The sequence below is a fragment of the Anser brachyrhynchus genome (assembly GCF_964034855.1).
Source record: "Anser brachyrhynchus genome assembly, chromosome: 10".
NCBI classification, from domain to species: Eukaryota; Metazoa; Chordata; class Aves; order Anseriformes; family Anatidae; genus Anser; species Anser brachyrhynchus.
The window spans coordinates 13,833,175-13,851,201 of NC_137705.1; the positions used below are offsets into that span (position 1 = coordinate 13,833,175).

An 18,027-nucleotide genomic window follows, 5' to 3' on the forward strand; every position below is an offset into this window, starting at 1 on the left:
AACCATAAGCAATGAATTATTCTCAGTATGCCTCTCGATACTCCTGTTCCTCTTCCCAAACCAGCAGATTTTCAATGTCCTCTCCTATGTTAACCAAAAGGTGAGGAATTTTCAACAGGATATGGGAATGCACCGACACAAGACATTTGGGTATCAGCCTGTCCATGTTAAGGCACAAAATGGATCCCACATAACAAATAGAAACAACCAGTCTTAAGAATTCACAGTGAAGAAATCTAACATTTAAGAAGTTATCTCTGGCTGATTACCATCATTCTCCCAGGATATTCGGCATTGCATCCTGGCACAACATGTAAGTTTCCCCTAAAGAAAGGGTGGGAGGGAAATAGAGATCTACATCCATCCTCACAGAGCTCTGTATTGCTTCTCCCTCCATCAATTTTTCTGCTTAAGTAAGCTTCCTTTTTTGTGCTCCTTCTTACTCCGTTGCTCTTTCATTTTCCTTCTGTTAGTGCTTTAACCTTTAAAGATTCTCACTTCACTAATGACTATGAAACATCATCACTAGTCAAGGAAGGCCCTGTATTAACACGGCTGATTTTAAGCTGATTTTGCTTATGTACCTTTTTTCTTTTTAACTGCTATTACTAGATGGCATTTTCACAACTATTTTCCCTCTGCATCTTCCTGTACGAAACAAAAATGGTAGTTACAGAAATGGACTGAAGACATGAAATTCAAAAAGAGAACTGTACTTACCCAGAATCCTTCAGAAGAGAAGGAGCCAGAGCCAGAATTGTTTTGATAACTCTCATCCCATCAGCTCCTCCATCCAGTGCACCAAGGTCCTCATAGCTAGGGATTGGGAACAAGACAACATTACCAGCAATTCACGTGGCACAAGCCATGCCATTAAGCCACTGCCTGACACCATGGAGAAAGGTGCAACTAATACATCTGAACTCCAGCCTGGCTACAGCAAGTGAGAGCACTTTCATAGCTTTTAGGAGAAATACTGGGAGTAAGAAGGCTGCCACCTCTAGGCTGAGAAACTCCAAATTGAACACAAGCAGAATACATTCCTTGAGCTTTTCCTGAAAATTTTGAGTCAACTGCAGCCAGGGTCACACAGTTCCAACACATGGTATGTTCTCTCTGTGCTAGCTGGACAGGGAAAGAGTGGGTTGTACAGTGATGGAGCACTTGCTTTATTTCAGCTGTGCCAATAGCCAGGTTGGACTGCCATCTAACCTAGCAGAGCAAATTAGGATGCAGAGAACTCTGCCACTTTCAAGGACAGAATCTGCTCCTGTGCACATTTTGCACAGGGGTGTGTATAGGACTCTGTCCTGACATGCATGACCATCAATTCGGAGGAAGACCAGCACACACAAAGCAGTTTCACATTCCAGAAGAGCCTTTTCATGTTTGTGTGGGTTTGTTTGCTTAAAAGACGACTTGTGAAAAGAATGGGCCACAGTATTTCCACCTTTTTTTTTTTTAAATCACAAAAAGCTACCCAGAATAATTATACTTTCTTTCATACACTCACACCACTTATGAAAAAATCTAGCATGAAAAATGTTCTAAAAGAGTTTTGGATTGGAAACTTAGTAATTTCAACATGTGTGCTTCTTCCATTTTCATAAATATTTAAAATACTTTGATATTGGTTCAGACCTGTAAGCATTATCAAAGTAATGCTGTACTGTTGTATACTACATATAAACACACCTACAAGTAAGAATGTATGTGTATACTACATTTCCCTACTTTCTGTGCAAGTGTGTGTGTGTAATGTAAGGACGCAGCCAGAAAACCTTGCAGCAACGAATGGGAGAAGGAAAATCTATTTATCTGATTACCAGAGGATCTCTGCATCCAGGGAAGCCATGTCTTCATGGAAAACATATGGGGGGTTACTGACTATGAAGTCCATGGGGCCCCAGAGTAGCAGCTGTTCGGCAGAACCTAGGAAAGAAAAAGAATCAACCATCTCTCAACCACAGCAACCTTTCCTCTAAGCTCAATACCAAAATCCTATCCAGAAAACTGTCTTTCCAGACAGCTGCATGTGTGTTTGGTTCTGCTTCTCTGGTAGAATTTTATCCCGTATCTTTTTGGGATAGCCTAGCCTGGTCACTCTCCCACCCTGAACACAAGAATGACACAAAGCTAAGAACAGGCAAAGTATTTTTTTTTTTTTTAATATCCAAAGCCCTGCTTAGTGGAATATCTTACTGTACACAGGACCTGGATGCTCCGGAGAGATCTGTGCCCACCTAAACCTAAAGCAACAACTGGAACTTGATAGACCACGCAGACCTAAGCGAGAGCTTGGGCTAGCTGTCAGGATGTATATCCCTCCTCTTATCAAAGCTGCAGAAGGACCTCTAATAAGCAGAAGAGCTAAGCCCTCATCTGTATCAACCTTCTAAAGGGTGGCCTTTCTGCCAACGAGGTTCAGCTTATGCTCGTGCTGCTGTTTGGACTGATCTGTACCAGCTCTGGACCAGACACCACAACCCTGGGAGTGTTGCTCTGTCCTCAGGCCGGGCTCCCAGAACGGAGCTTACCCCTGCAGGTGCCAGGCACAGCCACGCGGCTTTAGGACTGCAGCTAGCTGGCTTACTGCCGGAGTACAGCCAGCACGAGCTCAGATTTGCAGGTAGAAGACTGTGCAGACATATTCCCAAGAGGTAACAGTATCAAAGCCAACAGTGTCAGAGAGGTGCATTAATGAATCTGCAACATTGGAGTTCCTGGCTCTGGAGCTCCTAGCCAAGCACAGCCGAGCGTGTAACTACCTAACTAGATAAACCTCATCAAATGGCAGTTTTAAGAGGTTTCAGCCAAGGCCAGGGTAACAACAGCAGGTATCCTCTGCTTCGGTTCACCTCATTTCAGATGAATAAAGGCTGGACACTTAATGTAAGTTAAATGTCTGGGCTCCCTCTAACATCAGTGGAAGGACAGGCACATACCTGTCCATCCAGAGCACCCATGTCAGCATGGAATGAGTTACTCTCTGTATATATGCCTCTCCCCACTAACAGCAGGCAGTACCTGGACTACCAGCTCAGAATCAACCTTTAGACACCTAAAATCAGGGAAAATTCATCTTCTGATTAAGTCATAGATTTCCCTCAGCTGATAATCTGGCCTGGAAATCTCTAATGGGAAAAGCTTCATGGGCTCACTTCCTACTGACCTTTTCCTCTATTACTTCAACACCCTCCCCACCCGTGTCCCAGTGGGGTGGCCCTCCGATGTCTCTCATGCCCAATAGCAAAGTAAAAAGGGAGAAGGACAAAAAATTATAACATCAAAAAGAATTACTGTATGAAACGTTGTGGTGGAGGATGTGGATCCTGTCCTGGAGTTGCAGCCTGTAGAAAGAATTTCAGATGTGAAATAGAAAGAAGATTACAAAGATCATCTGTGTGGATTCACGAACAGCATATTTAATAAACAGACCACTAAATAATCACACCTTTTATCATATGCGTGTATATACTACCCCACTGAAAAACACAATTAAAAGCATCAAATATATAAACTTGATATTGTAAGTGAAGTCAACAGGCTCATGTTTGTCACATTCTTTCTCCAGCCATTTTTTATTATTTTTTTTTACAGTTGGGATCTTAACAGTGTTCTGTCATCTGAGTGTATTTTTTTAGGCATCTTTATAGAGTCACGTTTCATCCCACATGAGTGTGAGAAGGTGATGAGATTTTACTGCATGCTGCACCAAGAAGCCAGCACATGCAGTGCAGCTGAACCCCTGTGCCAGATGTAGACCAGGAGAAGGGACTCCTTTATAGACTCTATAGAACCATGTAGGCTGGAAAAGTCCTCTAAGATCATCAAGTCCACCCATTAACCTATCACTGCCATATCTACCACTAAACCATGTCCTTAAGCACCACATCTACACGTCTTTGAAATACCTCCAGGGATGTTGACTCAACCACTTCCCTAGGCAGCTTGTTCCAATGCCTCGCAACCCTTTTAGTGAAGAAGAAATTTCTCCTCATATCCAACCTAAACCTCCCCTGGCACAACTTGAGGCCATTCCCTATAGTCCTATCACTTGTCGCTTGGGAAAAGAGACAAACCCTTACCCCACTACAGCCTTCTTTGAGGTAGTTGTAAGGAGGGGAGCTGTCCCCTTTAGGGACATGCACAGACTGTTCAGTAAAATGTATTTAAAGCACACTAGGTTTTCTCAGACGTGACTCTCTAACTCTTGATCCTTCTCATCCCTGACATGTCTGTGCACATTAATCAGGAAATGTTTTGCTCAGTGCCTTTCATCTGTAACCAGACCTCCCCAGGATACCCACCAGCAGAGTCCCCAAAGGTACAAGAATACACAAATACCTCTCCCTTTACCTGTGACAAGTAAGCAGAGTGGTTTGTTATTTTTAAGAAACGTGTCTTTAAACACCTTGGTACTTCTTAGGGAGAAATCTTGGCCAAGATTCTGATCTCTCTTATTTGCTGACTCAATCCCACGTAGAACAGCCTGAGACAGCCAGGCTGCTGTTGCATGATACTCCAGGCTGGCTCAACCTGGCGCAATCCATCCCTACCTCCCAGCTCGCTCCAGATTACACTCCCTGCTAGGGGGAAGTAGGCAGAGATCCCCCTAAACCTCTGGGATCCTAGGAAAAGCTCCCTTGATGCTCCTGGGGCAGTAAAGAGATGCCAGTTTAAAAACTGCCTTGGTACTTGGTTACAGCCTAATATTAGAGGAGAGGGCACAGAAGCAGAGAGCATGAGACAGCAAGGGAGGAACATAAGCCCTAATTCCTCAGCTATATGATCCACCCATCACGATACCTCTTTGCACGAGCTTTGCCTCTGGCTTTTGAGAAGACATCTGAGCAACAACAGAGAAGGTACTTTGCAGAGCCAGAGAGACAAGGTTGGTCAAGAACTGCTGATGGAGAAAGACTCCAAGCCTCCTACAGGAGGTGCCATTCCCTGACCACCAACAGCACACTGTGGCAGACAGGATCTGCCCTGTCCCCTGCCGCAGCAAGTGTCTAGAGAAACCTCCGACAAAACTGGAGCTCTTCCCAGTATGCTCTTTCCTTCCAGGAGAGACCCACCACAAAGGCAGATTCTTATTTCCAGCTCTTTAGTGTAACGCTCTAGGGGCTACCTGATGGGGTTCACAGAGCATGCTGCAGGAAAGCCCTTATACTCAAATAGTGTTTGCCTTTGCTGAGGGCCTATGGTACTGCCTGGTCACCACACACAGGCATCAAGAAAAGGAGAGATTCCTGCATCTATCTGCAGTGTGCACGGATGAGTAATCTGGCACTGCTATTGATTTGGTGCAGCCAAGACTCACCTAGGCATCCTCCCCCCAGGGAACAGAGCTGTGATAAGGGAGCTCTGAAAAGAAGGCAAGAACCAAGCTGGCTTTAGTCAGGCAGTAATACAGCTTATCCTACTGGCTTCTCTCCCAAGAGCTACAGGGCACCACGGACAAGATCCCTTAATGAAAATATCCATGAAGAAACATGAGGTTCTCTGGCAATGCATTTACACTCCCCATAGCCATTCTTGAGCCAACCAGCAAGGATAATACGACAATTTTTCCCACATGCCAGAGTGCTACTCTACCAAGGAGGCAAAGATCTTGCTTGCTTTTATTATGTTTCTGTAAAACTGCAAGAGAACTTGGTTTGATACTCACACATCAGGAGGAAATCTCTACTGCCTGTTCCCCATAGCTGGAATAGGAGGCATAGGCTACTGATGAGGTAAAAGTGCAGGAAGGGTTTGTGTTTCTACCCATCACTTCAGACTCTCATAAGATCTGGGACCGGGTTGCAAGAAGTGGAGAGATGCCACTCAGCGCAGCCAGAAACAGGAGTAGCCTGTCTCTGTAACCCCTGTGCTGGCAGCAGAAAGGGTATGTGGGCCCTGAGAACAGTAATGTCAGTTAACGAGCATCATTTTTACAACTCGCGGCTATAAGAGACCCCACAAGAGGTAGCAACAGGAATCCCTCCCCAGACTGCTCTAACTCATGCCCAGGGCCCAGAGGTTTCAGAGGATATGAATACATACTAGAGCTCTGTGTGCTTCACAGTGTCTACAAAGACTGGGCTCCTAGACTCAAAATCATCCTGAGATTTACCTCTGGTGCTCACTATGCTCATGACAATCCAGAAGAGCCGGGGTCGAGCAGAACCAGCTGAGGAAGCAGAGCTGCTAGGAAGGACAAGGTTTTCCTGAGAGCTGCTCTGCCTTCAGGCACAAGGACTCAGCAGCTCTGTCCTCAGCAAACCCCAGACTGCAAGGAGGACACTGAGGGATACCAAACCAAAACGAAGTGAAGTGTGAAAGCTTATATCCAGAGGGGCAATGAGAGAAGCAAGCACGGCAGTAATGATGTAGGTAGCCAGACAGAGTAAGATTCAGGCTATACCTGTCCTTAACCTGTTAAGTGACATATACATTCTTACTACCTGCTGCCTAAGCTTACGAAGTCTATAGAAAAGAACAAGAGTAGTGACCATGAAACACTTTGAAAACCCTTGGAAGACAGCATTCAGGCTGCTGTCTGTGCAAACCGCATTCACAAGTGAGAGGAAAAAAAATCCTGGTAAATATAAACTTTTTTTTTCCCAAATTCTTACACACTTTGGGAGCTCAAACAATTAAAAATTCCCTAGTTTCTAGTGGTGATAAATACATCCAAATATTGATGACTCCTGGTGTTCCTCAAGCAATGATTTACAAAAAATAGGTAATACGTGCACTCATACCTATGCACATTCTCCTTGGTGAGATCCACAGCAGCCTCCTCTTTATCCACAGCTATCACGCAGCTCTAGGACAGAAAAACAACAACAAACAAAAGTATTACAACATCAGGGTTCCTGAACAGACAAGCTCTGCCAGAAAAGACATGCAAGATAAAACTTGCCAATTGACTCTTCCCTCTCAGCTCCTAAAAGGAACAGCTCATGATGAATGCCTCTCAGGGCACTGATGGAATCACAATTCACTTCTGGTACGGCAACTAACATGACAGAAGGCAATCTGCAACACTGCCAGCATTCTACCAAAACAGACAGGCTTCTGACCAAACCAGCTCAGCTCACAAGAACCGAGTCACACTGACTCACATCTCTTGATAGGTTCATAGCTCCTAAGCAGTGTGAGACTCAACGCTTCAGCGAGCCAAAGGCTGAGGTGGGCACAGGTTAAAGAAGATCACATCCTAGGCTTCTCTTCTCTAGTGTGGATGGAATCCCTCCCAGCATTAACACAACAGCTTGGATAGAGGTTCTGGCATTTTCCATATGTTGGGCAGACACTTTTTGCCTACTTACACCACTGCAGTCCTCACAGTGCTTACACTACATTCACCATACGTATTGACTGCTTGTACTTGACAGCGTGTCAAGTATTTGCGAGTCCTCCGGTGTAACAGCCTGTGATAGGATGGTTAGAGATATGTTTGTCCTTCCATCCCGCCTTAGGAAAAGTGCAGGCAAAGGCCTGACTTGTTTTTGCTTTGCTTTGTTTTTTAAACATAGATGTGGCTAAGTATTTACACAGAGGAAACATGCTCAAAGAAATTACTTTGCATCTGGAGATGACGGAGGTATGTGGTGTGATCAACCATCACTCCTAGGGGGATTCATTTCACAGCCTGAGACCGGCACCCCCACACACAAAGCAGACCCTTAAGGTAAAGGACACACCTGAAACCATAAATGAAAAGCTGCTGGTGTTTTTCCTTGATACCCTACTGCCAAATTCTGCCTCAAGCACTGAAAGAGATCACACACAATATAAACTCGAGTTAGGTGTCAGTGTGGCTACTGTTCACTCTCTTCAGTCAAGGCTCTGTATGTCTCCGGGCACAGCAGTTTGTGTTAGCCAGCAGGAAAGGACTATTATCAGTTACAGGGACAGACTGGCACAGTTGTTTAACTTGACAGGAAAGGAAAAGGGCATGAAGCACAGCTCAGGAAATCAGAGTAACTATACTTGGAAGTCATGAAGCCCAAGTATTAACCTTATCAGGTCAATGGGAGGATGAACACAGGCAATGACCTCCATAACTCTAACACACCATGCCTCACACTCTTCTCTCTGAGAGGAAGAGCTGGCCACAGCGCTTCTTGCTCACAAAAAGGGACTTGCTGAAATCTGTGTGTGATGAGATCTTGGCTTCATTTCTCTTTTTTTTTTTTTTTTTCTCGTTTACCAACAGTATCTCACTAACCTTGACTCATGCCATAATGATCAGGGGCAAGAAGGGCTTTGGTCAGCCAGATCTCAGTTCCCTTCCTGCTCCTTCCATTCTGTCCAAAAGGTGGGGGTTGTTATCACAGAACACAAGGCTTTTAAAAAGTGGTTTGGCAGTTGTGGCAGTGTGACATCTGCTTGTCATATTGATCCTAACTACTGATACTTCCGTGGGAATCCCTCTCCCATATTCATTTGGTCTCTTCGGACTCTTAGAGATGAGGTCTATTGATTCACAGCAAGGTGATTTTAAAGATGACTGTCCCACACGTTTGACTAATAGAGTGTATGCTCACGCCTCAGTCAATCTTGTCCACAACCCAGGATATTAGTTTAACACCACAGCTTCAAGATAAGGTGATTAATAGTGAGCTGTGACAGCTGAAGAATGAGCACATTTGCTTCTTTCATTCTGACTACCTTTGTTACTCCTTCAGACAGTTAAGGAGAGCAATTCCTAAATACCCTCCCTCTACCCAGCATGAACTTACACAGTCTGATTGTCAAAGACCTTAGCTGCTAAAGCAGCAGCTAAGTCCCATCAAGTCAAAGAAGTTTGCCTGGGAAGTCTTAATGAAGTCTGGTGGAGTGGGATTGTCCTGTAATACAGACATCTCTTGTACCATGGGCACTAAAATAAAGCTCACCTGAGGCAGTTTGCACAGGAGACTCAGAGCAATTGCTCCAGAGCCACAGCCAATCTCCAGGATAACAGGATGTGGGACAGCAGCTGGGAAGCAGAGGCCTGAATTCTTCTCCTCATGTTTCCGAGATTCTTCCTCCAGAACTAAGGAGATGAGATCCTACCAAAACAAAAAAAATCACATCAACATTTTTCTAAGCTATTTTGATTCTCAACTTTGTGTTCTGAGGACTTAAAGAATTTAAATTTATTGGGTTTGTAGCCCAGTAAAATGCATTTCTGTTGCTTATTTTTAAAACATAAATGACAGCAATGGAGCTGACACACAAGAAGTCATTTCAGCTCCATCTCCCCCACAGGGTGCTATGACTAGTAACCAAATCCTCAGGATGCAGTTTCCCAGGGATCCTCTGAGGTCTTCTAGCACTGGAAAAAACAATAACCAAACAGCTGGAGCACATTATCTTCTGTAACACCATATTATTTACCCCAAAATTCTAGCCTTTAGCATTTGTGTGCTACAAAACTTAAGAATTCTAAACTTTTAAATAATCTGGAGACGGCCATATGGCTCTGAACAACAACTAAACCAATAATCCAACCTGCAGATGAAAAGCAAAAGCAGTGAATTACTAAATGACCCAAATGTCCCTGCATGGCTTTCAGATTGTGGACTCCTACTGTGTTTTGTTGGTATAAAGTCACATGGGAAAGGCTTTCATCCATGCTTCTTGAGCCGTATGCATCTCTGCTGCCACTGCTTCCTCCCTCCCATCAATCTAGTTTTGAAATCCCTTGGCAATTTCATTTAAAATCCAACACAGCAGGAGAGGTCTTAAAGATACACAGTTCCAAGGTTTGTGAAAATGAGAGATTAGTTGCTACAGAACACACACATATGACTCCCTCAGACTGCAGCATGAACTTCCCTTGCTATTCACCAGAGAAAATCCTTATTACCTTGCTTCAGCAGGTGCTCCCAACTCCCTGAGATCCCTGTTCTTTTCATGGCACAACTGTACAGAAACAAGGCTTTACTGCCCAAGGCGCTCCCACAGCGGCTAGGTTATTTCACTTGAGAGATCTGCTCTTGAATCTCTCCTGCAAATCTAAAAAGCTTAACAAAATTCACAAAGAAGAATTGGCTTGATTTTACCAACAGGTGCAAATGGAAGACATTACCAGGAAAATTACCAGTCTTCCAATTTTTACAAGACATTTTGCATGTTCTTGGCATAAGCAGGAATATCTAAAAGCAATGCAACCTGGCAGGCAGGTCAGGTTCTCTTTAGTAAAGTAATGGCCTTTTCCAGGAGCCTAAACCAGGCATGCTTACACATAAGGGCATAAACCCTTCCTTGGATATATCAACCAAACTGGGGTACAAAGTAATAGATGGTTTGTGCAAAGCTGTGGAGTTTTTATGAAGATCTTTGTCGCTGTTGGTCTTCCTTCATGCTAGGCTGATTTGCATCTGCAGGAAGTAGGAAGAGAGGCTGCAAACAGGTGTAAAAATGAAGAGCTGGGTTAGAGGAGCTTCTGTGGAAACATCCCCAGAGTCCCTGAGAGACATGGGCTGATTTGTCAGATAGCATTTTTGTTGCACACAAGACGTGAATTGCTCTTCAATATAACAAAACCCTGTGCCTCTTCACAGAAGCAAAGCTTGTGCTACTTCAGTCCTAAATGAGGAAACAGGCATATTTCAACGCTGGCCTGCCCTAAGAAAGCCAGGCAGCTTTCAGCTGCTTCATTTTAGTAGAACCCTTTGCCTGTTGATTTCTCCAGCTGAAAGAGCCTGAAAGCACATGCAGAAAGGAAAGATTTGGTTTATTTGAATGTGTAGACACTCCATATTTCTCCTGGTAACATTAATTCTTGTTTAGAGCAGCTTTCCCGAGCCTTTGCTATTTTCAACTCCGCTGCCTTTGGCTTTGTTGCTTTACCAGTAACATGGCTCTGCCATCATGCCAACTTTGGGGAGACACTGGCTCCTTGACCTTCTTTGGGCTCCTTTTCACAGCCACAGCCTTCTGGGGCCTGCAGGGGCTTTTTAGCAACAAGCTCCTTCAGCTGTTTGCACTGCTTTCTCTCAGATCTCCTGCAGTTGTTGAGCTGGAACAAGCCAGAACCACCCAGGTCTTTGCTCACCGGACGCTTAAAAACAGCCTTTGTTCTTCTCCAGCCCATGCCCTCTGCTTCCCATAGCTCTCCATGCTCCTCAGCAACGAGTGCAGCACTCATTGGGCTCCTGCCAAAAGCAAAGGAGAAGCAGCCCACAGGCTGGAGGACACTATTCTCCACTGCGAGGTTCAGTCTGGGGACTGATGCTGGCCTCAGCCAGGTGCGAGGGGCTGCGCTGCAGTGCCCTGCCCTGGGTACCATGCCGTTAGTGGCACGGCACTTGCAAGGGAGTTTTGTTAACAAAAATCGCCTCCTCCGTGCTGCTGCTCCGGGATTGCTTTCCTAGAGAACCATGGAGGAAAACATTCTCATAGGCTCCCAAACAAGACTGTGGGAAACCATTAGAGGACCACCAGCATTCAGATAACAACATGGAAAAATAAACACCGTATCTACCCACTTGCGTGAAAGTGGCTTTTGCATTTCAAATGGATGACTCAGTTTGAAAATACTTCTGCAACAAAGACAGAGAGAAACTGCAACCACAACAGGTGCTGATGATTCCAAGACCACAGGAGAAGAACCACCCAAAAAATTCTGCTTGGACATTAAATTGCTCTCTTAAATGCTGGCCATTTCTGGTCACGTATAAATATTTCCAGGAAATCTCTGTGCTAGCTCAGAAGAACCATCCATCTCCAGGGCTGGTCACAGAGGGACACAAGTTACTGATTACAAACGTCCACATGCGATTTCCTTAAAGCAGAACTACTGTCAGCATTTATTAACTTCATTAACGTTTTTTATCACCAGCAATTTCAAGCTTGGAGTTATTAGAGAAGTTCTACTTTATACGCTCCACAGTGAAAGTGTTTTGAGAGTGCTTGCCAAAGCTCTTGTTTAAGTACGCCTGATTTCAGTTTTTGCCACAGGTATATTAAATAAGAGACGTTGATATTACTTCAGCTTTATATCCTACTTCCTGACTCCCTTGCCACATTGCCTTGGTTACTGCATATACCTCTTTTGGAGACAAAGACTATTTCTCTCATAATAAGCACGTTTATCATAACAGTTCAAAATTAAAAGATAGCATTAAAAATAATGTGATGACCTGGAGAAACTAATTCCTCTTCCAGATGTTAGTATATCTCTACAATCAGAGAGATCTATAATTATGAAACTAAGTTCTTTTTGGAAGTAAATTTCATTGACAAGCAAAATAGAATGTATATCGTAACCAGCAGATTAGGAAAAGAGAAATTACTGGTATAAATCGGACATTTAATTAAATTTGTAACTATGTGTGTATTAAAAACTATAAGAAAACACAAAACAATGCACAGGAATAAGACATTTTATAAATCTGCATTAACTGGCTGTGATATTAGCTGTCCTTTCCTTCATTTACAGCTTTCCCATGAAAACCAAACTTCCCCGACATCTGTAAACGAACCGGGAAACCCCAGCAGCCACAACGCAGAGTGGGTCCCGTAAGCCCACTGCCATGGCCACGAGTTTTCCCTTCCAGAAGTCAGGAGTGACTGAGATACCCAAAGTTGTTTTGAAAGTGTTCTTCAGATAGTCTTGGTATTTTTCCATCTTTTCTGAAGCAATCCAGTGAAAAATTGTGCTTCCCCAGTTCTCTGAAGATGTCACCACTGCAAACTGGCAGATTACAGCACTTTGCAGAACACAGCAGAACCACTTCCAAACCTCATCTTGGGAGATGAAGTATTTCTGGCCATGCATTACAGCGCTCATACACAGAGCACAAAACAGTCTTCCCCTGAAAGACAGGCAGTCCCTACCTCTGTAGAAGAATCTGACCGGCGCCACAGCTAGCAAAGAGCAACAGGGGCAGAAGGTGCTAGAAAGAGATGCCAGTCCCAGACACAGAGAAACTGGGACAACAGCAGATGTCCAAAGGCTGTGGTCTTTATTGTGCAGGACACCCTACCTCATCTCAGACTGATGAGTTTCAGACAGCAAGCATCTGCGAACAGAACGCCATCATTGCTGAAAGCAATCTTAACCCTCAGTTTAGCTACCAGCCCTAAAGATTAAGATGAAATTAAAGAAATTCTAATGGGAAATAAGAGAAAATATTTTGAAAGCCTACATAATTAACCTTTGGAATACCCTGGGTAAATTCTCCACAACGTGTCACCGTAAACTGAAATGGCAGGCCTTTCAAAAGGGCTTACTTTCAGACACCATTTACAGGATTCGATACACCAGAAAGAAATGGCCTTCGCTACAGAAAAATGCTATTTTTGATAAAACAAAGACTTGACGATCACTGAGGCTTTACAGTGTCTAAAAAACAGAAAAATGAGTTGGTTGCTGAGGTGCCTCATCCCTGAAACATGTTGAGCACCTCAGTACCTCTAACATTCATCCTCACCATCCCAAATTCCCAAAGGAGGACTATGGCAGAGTGGAGCAATGAAGCCTCATCTGCACCTTTGCCACTGACACTGCTTTAGATGATGGAAGTGGGTCCCCCAAGCTCCAGATAGGGGCAGACAGATCTATAGTTGGCATGTCTAGTGTGAGGGCAGCTCACCTTCTGCTTAAAAGCAGAAGTCAGAAAAAGAAGTCAGAATCAGATTCCTACGTCACCTAAACAACCAGTGCTTGGCTGCTCTTGAATTGCCTTTTTGTTCTTAATGTTGTATATAAAGACTGTAAAAAATAATTAAAACACCAACAAAGTCCCATTTTGAGGAACAAGTAAAATTATAAAATAAGAAATTATTTCAGAAACGTGACCTGATTTCACGTTTACCCACAGCACGCTAACCACTGGATAGGATGAATGTTCAACTGTGGGGTTATTAAAATTCAGATTGCTGCTTACAGTATGTGTCATTATTGTCAGTAACAACACAGCCCACACTGAAAGTTTTGCTAACCAGTGCTACAGGTACTGGCAGAACTACTTCTGCCCTGGAGCCTGGTGCATACAAACGAGGGTATAAACGTGATACGTGTGTTAGATTGGGGAAATGGAAGATTTTGAAGATCTCCTTCCCTAGTCTGTGCAATAAGCTCCTTCCCCAACTAGCTAGCTTTGGAAGGATTGACGGGACTGAATGCCAGCCAGACAAAACCAGAGAAATTAAAATCATCTCTTTTTACTAGCAATGGCACAAAGGTAGAAGGGAAGGAATGGACTGGACGTGGTTGGGACAGCCCCCAAAAGCCCCAGAGTGTTGGCACCTGCTTGCAGGGGCAGACTGCACATCTCATTCAATAGGTGGCTGCATACAGATGCTCAGGTAGCAGAGAGGAGAAGCCAAAAGTCACGAGGAAAGGTGAGCTCAGGAGCCACTGCTTTCCCTTGCAGCAAAGCTTAGCCATAGCTAGAGCTGCCCCTCAGCTGTCCTCTCCCCTACAGCTTGCAGGGCTGCCACACACCTTTCCAGGGTACACCAGCAAGTCTTGGTGTGCTCCAGGGCCCGTTTGTCATCTGCTACAGGTAGACATCAGGACAGCCTTGAGCAACAGGCTAGGCTCAGGAACGAGGCCAGCTCACAGCTCTGTAGAGACTGGTGTGAATAAAACCCAATCTGCATGCTGCAAATTTCCTCATACAGCAAAAAGAACTTCCCCTTCTCCCCCATTTTATAGGATTTTACACAAATATTCAGGAGGACATCAAGAGCACCAGCTACCTTCAAAACTGGGCATGCACAAGGGTGGTAAGCTAGGTGCAAAGCAAAATATCTGGAAGGGTTTTTACATTGCACTGAGCTGGAGGTGATGCAGACATCAAATGATTTGTTTTTCAGGGACATAAATACTGTTGCTTAGCACTAACAGAGTGGGGACAAGGTGGCAGCTATTTAGGCCTTCTGTACCTTTCCCAGAAGAGTAGTTAAAAATCTATGGGGGGAAGGGGGAAAGGCAGGGCATCCTTGTGAGTGAGAGGGCATTTCTGTTCCTGAAGAGCAGAAGAGGAGCTTGCAAAGGCTAGAAGAGACCCATTACCTGCAGTTCCACTCAGGGGACACAAATATTTGCTTCCCATACTACTTGATTTCCAGCCCTCAGAGATTCTCAAGCTTTTGTCTCTCAGCCAAGCCACTCACAGCCTGCTCTCACCTTGCTATTCCAGGAAGCCTTGCTTCACTGCCAGATTTGCCCTAAGTTCACACCGTCATTTATTTGTTCCCCCCTCCATTTTTTCTGATGAGTGAAATAAATGCAAAACTTTGCAAACACCTCCAGCTTCCCGTGAGCCTCTGCCTCACCCCTCCACCCACAGCTCCTATTCCTGCCCACCCCCCCAGCACACGCTCCTGTTCTGACAGGTTCTTGGTATTGCCTCCCCCTCCCTGCGGCCAGGTCTCTAGCTCGCTGTATTTCTTGGAACCGCAGCTGCACAAAGACAGCGTGAGGACAGCGTCTGCCAGCACCCAAACCACAAGCTCCACAGCTGCACAGCTCCAACCAGCAGACAGCACAGGGTCAGGCAGCTTTCAGCACCGAGGCAGTCAGGAGGAAACAGCAGAGATTCTCACTGCACAGCAGTGGCTACAGAGCTGCGTGGAGGTCCCGAGGCGAGGCAATCACGTGCTGCGGTCCAGCTTCAGCAAATGAGACATCTGATGTTTCTGTGATTAGAAGTACAGGGCTAACAAAAGCAAGAGGATGGGAGGGAGGGGAAAAGGCAAGGATGGAGCTCACAAATTCACACTGTGTTCCCTACCGGCACCCTTTTTTCCTGCCCCGCACACTGGTGAAAGCGGGGAAGACAAGGTCCCATGGGTGGGAGCCTGGGCGGGGTGAGAGGCTCTGACTTGCAAGGTTAGCAGAGGGCACAAGGAAAGCAAGAGACCCATGAAAACCTGGCTAACCTTCTCTCTGCTCTCGCACACTTCCTGGGAATGTTTTCCTTATTTGTGTGCTTTCCAGAAACTTCTGTTCTCAGAATTCAGGACTTTCCATAGAGCCTGATCTGATATTAACCAAATCACCCCTCCCCTCCTGTTTGTCCACTTGGCTGCCAACCAGCACATGACAAAACACCAGGAAGCCAAGCTGAAAACGTACCTCCATGGCAATGGCCACAGAAGATCACTGCCACACGCCCTCTTTCCAAAACCAGGCCACCAAGCCAGCCCAGGGATTCAGGGGCAGGCTTGTGGCTACAGCGTGCATGTCCTGGGCTCTTCTGCCTGGCACTGCAGCAGTAAAAAGAAAACATGGCACAAAACCTGTCAAACTCCCCTCGGGGCACTGCAGAACTCCGCTGAGACAGGTACATGTATAGGAAGTAAAACACTGGAATAACTCGTGAAGAAGTCATCGATCCTGAAAGAAAGGGCGGCTTTAGGCAGAAGCGATGGCAAACAGCTAAACGCACATCTCATACTGAGGAAGGGGGCTGGCTTCTGCCACGCAACAGAAAAAGCTCCTGATGTGCCAGGGCACGTGCCGAGCACTCTTCTGCCTGTTGAAGGAGAGGCCGGGACAGCACCCAGAAACAAGTTCACCGAAAGGCACCAGCCTTTGCAATCCATTTGTGCTAGTACCCAACAGAAATTGCTGCAGCTGCCACATCTAAACTCGGCCATGCCCCACAGGGGCAAGGAGAGGGTCAGGGGCGCTGCCAAACGCTGCTCCTCACGCCTCCACCACAAGCCTCTCTAACCAGGCGCAGTCCTGCAGAACTGAGGTTTTCTTTCCCCGCAGCTACTGGTATTGACTGCCGACAGACGCAGCATCTGGACAGATGCTCAGGTCCAGCTTGCTGTCCCTAGCTTTGAAATCCCATTTATGTGGGTGTCAGAAAGGCATGGCAGGGGCTAGGGGGGAGCGAAACGGATTTTTTTCCTTGTCCATGTGGGAAACCTCTCGAGTCCCAGCCATCCTGTTCCAGCCATCCCAGAGTTTGTTTTCCCAGTTCTAGTCCTAGATCTTGCTCTAACCACTGATGAGCTACTCAGCTGAAACCCTCGGGAACTGAGGCCCTTTTTCAGTCAGAACAGGTAGATCAGAAAGCTGAAGACTTTGTGGAGTTCTTTCAGGGCAATAAAGGCCTTAACAGCACACATCTGTGAGAACGTGGTAGGAAAGCCTATATAAGTTAGCCTGAGGAACAGGTTTGTGCATAAGTTAGAGGGGGAAAAAAAAAAGCCGCTGCTTCTCCCCATGGATTTTAGCATTACATTTACATTTCTGAGTCTGTTGTGGAACTATTGCTTAGAAGCAATACTCTGCACTGTCACAGCCTTTTTTTCTTGCACAGGAACCCAGGAGAAGCTACCACCATAGTCCTTCTTGGCCAGTTAAGCCAGGAACAACTGTTTCTTTCTACACTTCTGTTTGAACGAGAAGAAATCTGCTGTGGCAAAACACCCTGTCCTGATTTTAAAAAAGCCAGCAAGAGAGGCACCAGCTATGCTGTCTTAGGAGTTAATTATACTCTCTGTTAATGACATACACCTTTTATTCTCTTGGCATCTATAGTGCTTATACACTTGTCCGTGAAACCAGTGAGACTTCTGCTAACAAATTTCTGCTCTCTTTGCTAAGTAATTAACCCTTGAGCTTGTCTTTGATGAGCTAAACAGTCTTTCACAACAAGGCAGATTTTTTTCAGTTGCCGATCCACCTTCTGTTTCTTCTCCTGACCTAGTTTTCCATATCTTACTGACTGGTTGAGAAAGAAAACTGGACATATTATTTCACCAACTATTCCTTTATTGCAGTTCACAGAGATTATTTAACCCTGTTACTTGTACATGGCAGCCCCCCAGTAACACACGCGAGGATCACATTAGCCTGCTGGGCAGCCCACTGAGAACGGATGCTTATGGTGAGCCGTTCCCCAGCACCTCCCCACATCTTTCTCCACGCTCTTCTGCCAGATGAAGCCCCTCTGCCGCAAGGCACAGGCTGCATTATTTCTCTCTTTGTATATAAGCTGCTACGATGATAGCTCAAAGGGCAGTTCTGATTACTTTACAACAATAACAGGCTGCCTTTGTAATTCCCATTCC

General features: G+C 45.3%; 1 protein-coding gene and 1 long non-coding RNA gene across 5 annotated transcripts in view; both read right to left on the reverse strand.

Annotated features, from left to right (window-relative positions):
• Positions 1–18,027, reverse strand: part of HEMK1 (HemK methyltransferase 1, mitochondrial release factors N(5)-glutamine) — a 32,578-nt gene that overhangs the window by 3,593 nt on the left and 10,958 nt on the right. For all 4 annotated transcript variants that reach the window (XM_080606322.1, XM_080606323.1, XM_080606325.1 and 1 more), the window contains 5 exons: positions 8,895–9,050; positions 6,753–6,817; positions 3,301–3,350; positions 1,827–1,932; positions 721–816 (listed from right to left, as the gene is read on the reverse strand). In XM_080606322.1, the coding sequence (XP_080462448.1) occupies positions 721–816; positions 1,827–1,932; positions 3,301–3,350; positions 6,753–6,817; positions 8,895–9,050 (473 nt within the window). The remainder of the gene's footprint in view (positions 1–720; positions 817–1,826; positions 1,933–3,300; positions 3,351–6,752; positions 6,818–8,894; positions 9,051–18,027) is intronic.
• On the reverse strand, positions 15,037–16,332 carry LOC308200480. Its single transcript, XR_013955624.1, has 2 exons — positions 16,076–16,332; positions 15,037–15,636 (listed from the first exon to the last, which is right to left on the reverse strand). It is a non-coding gene; the product is annotated as an uncharacterized lncRNA (long non-coding RNA).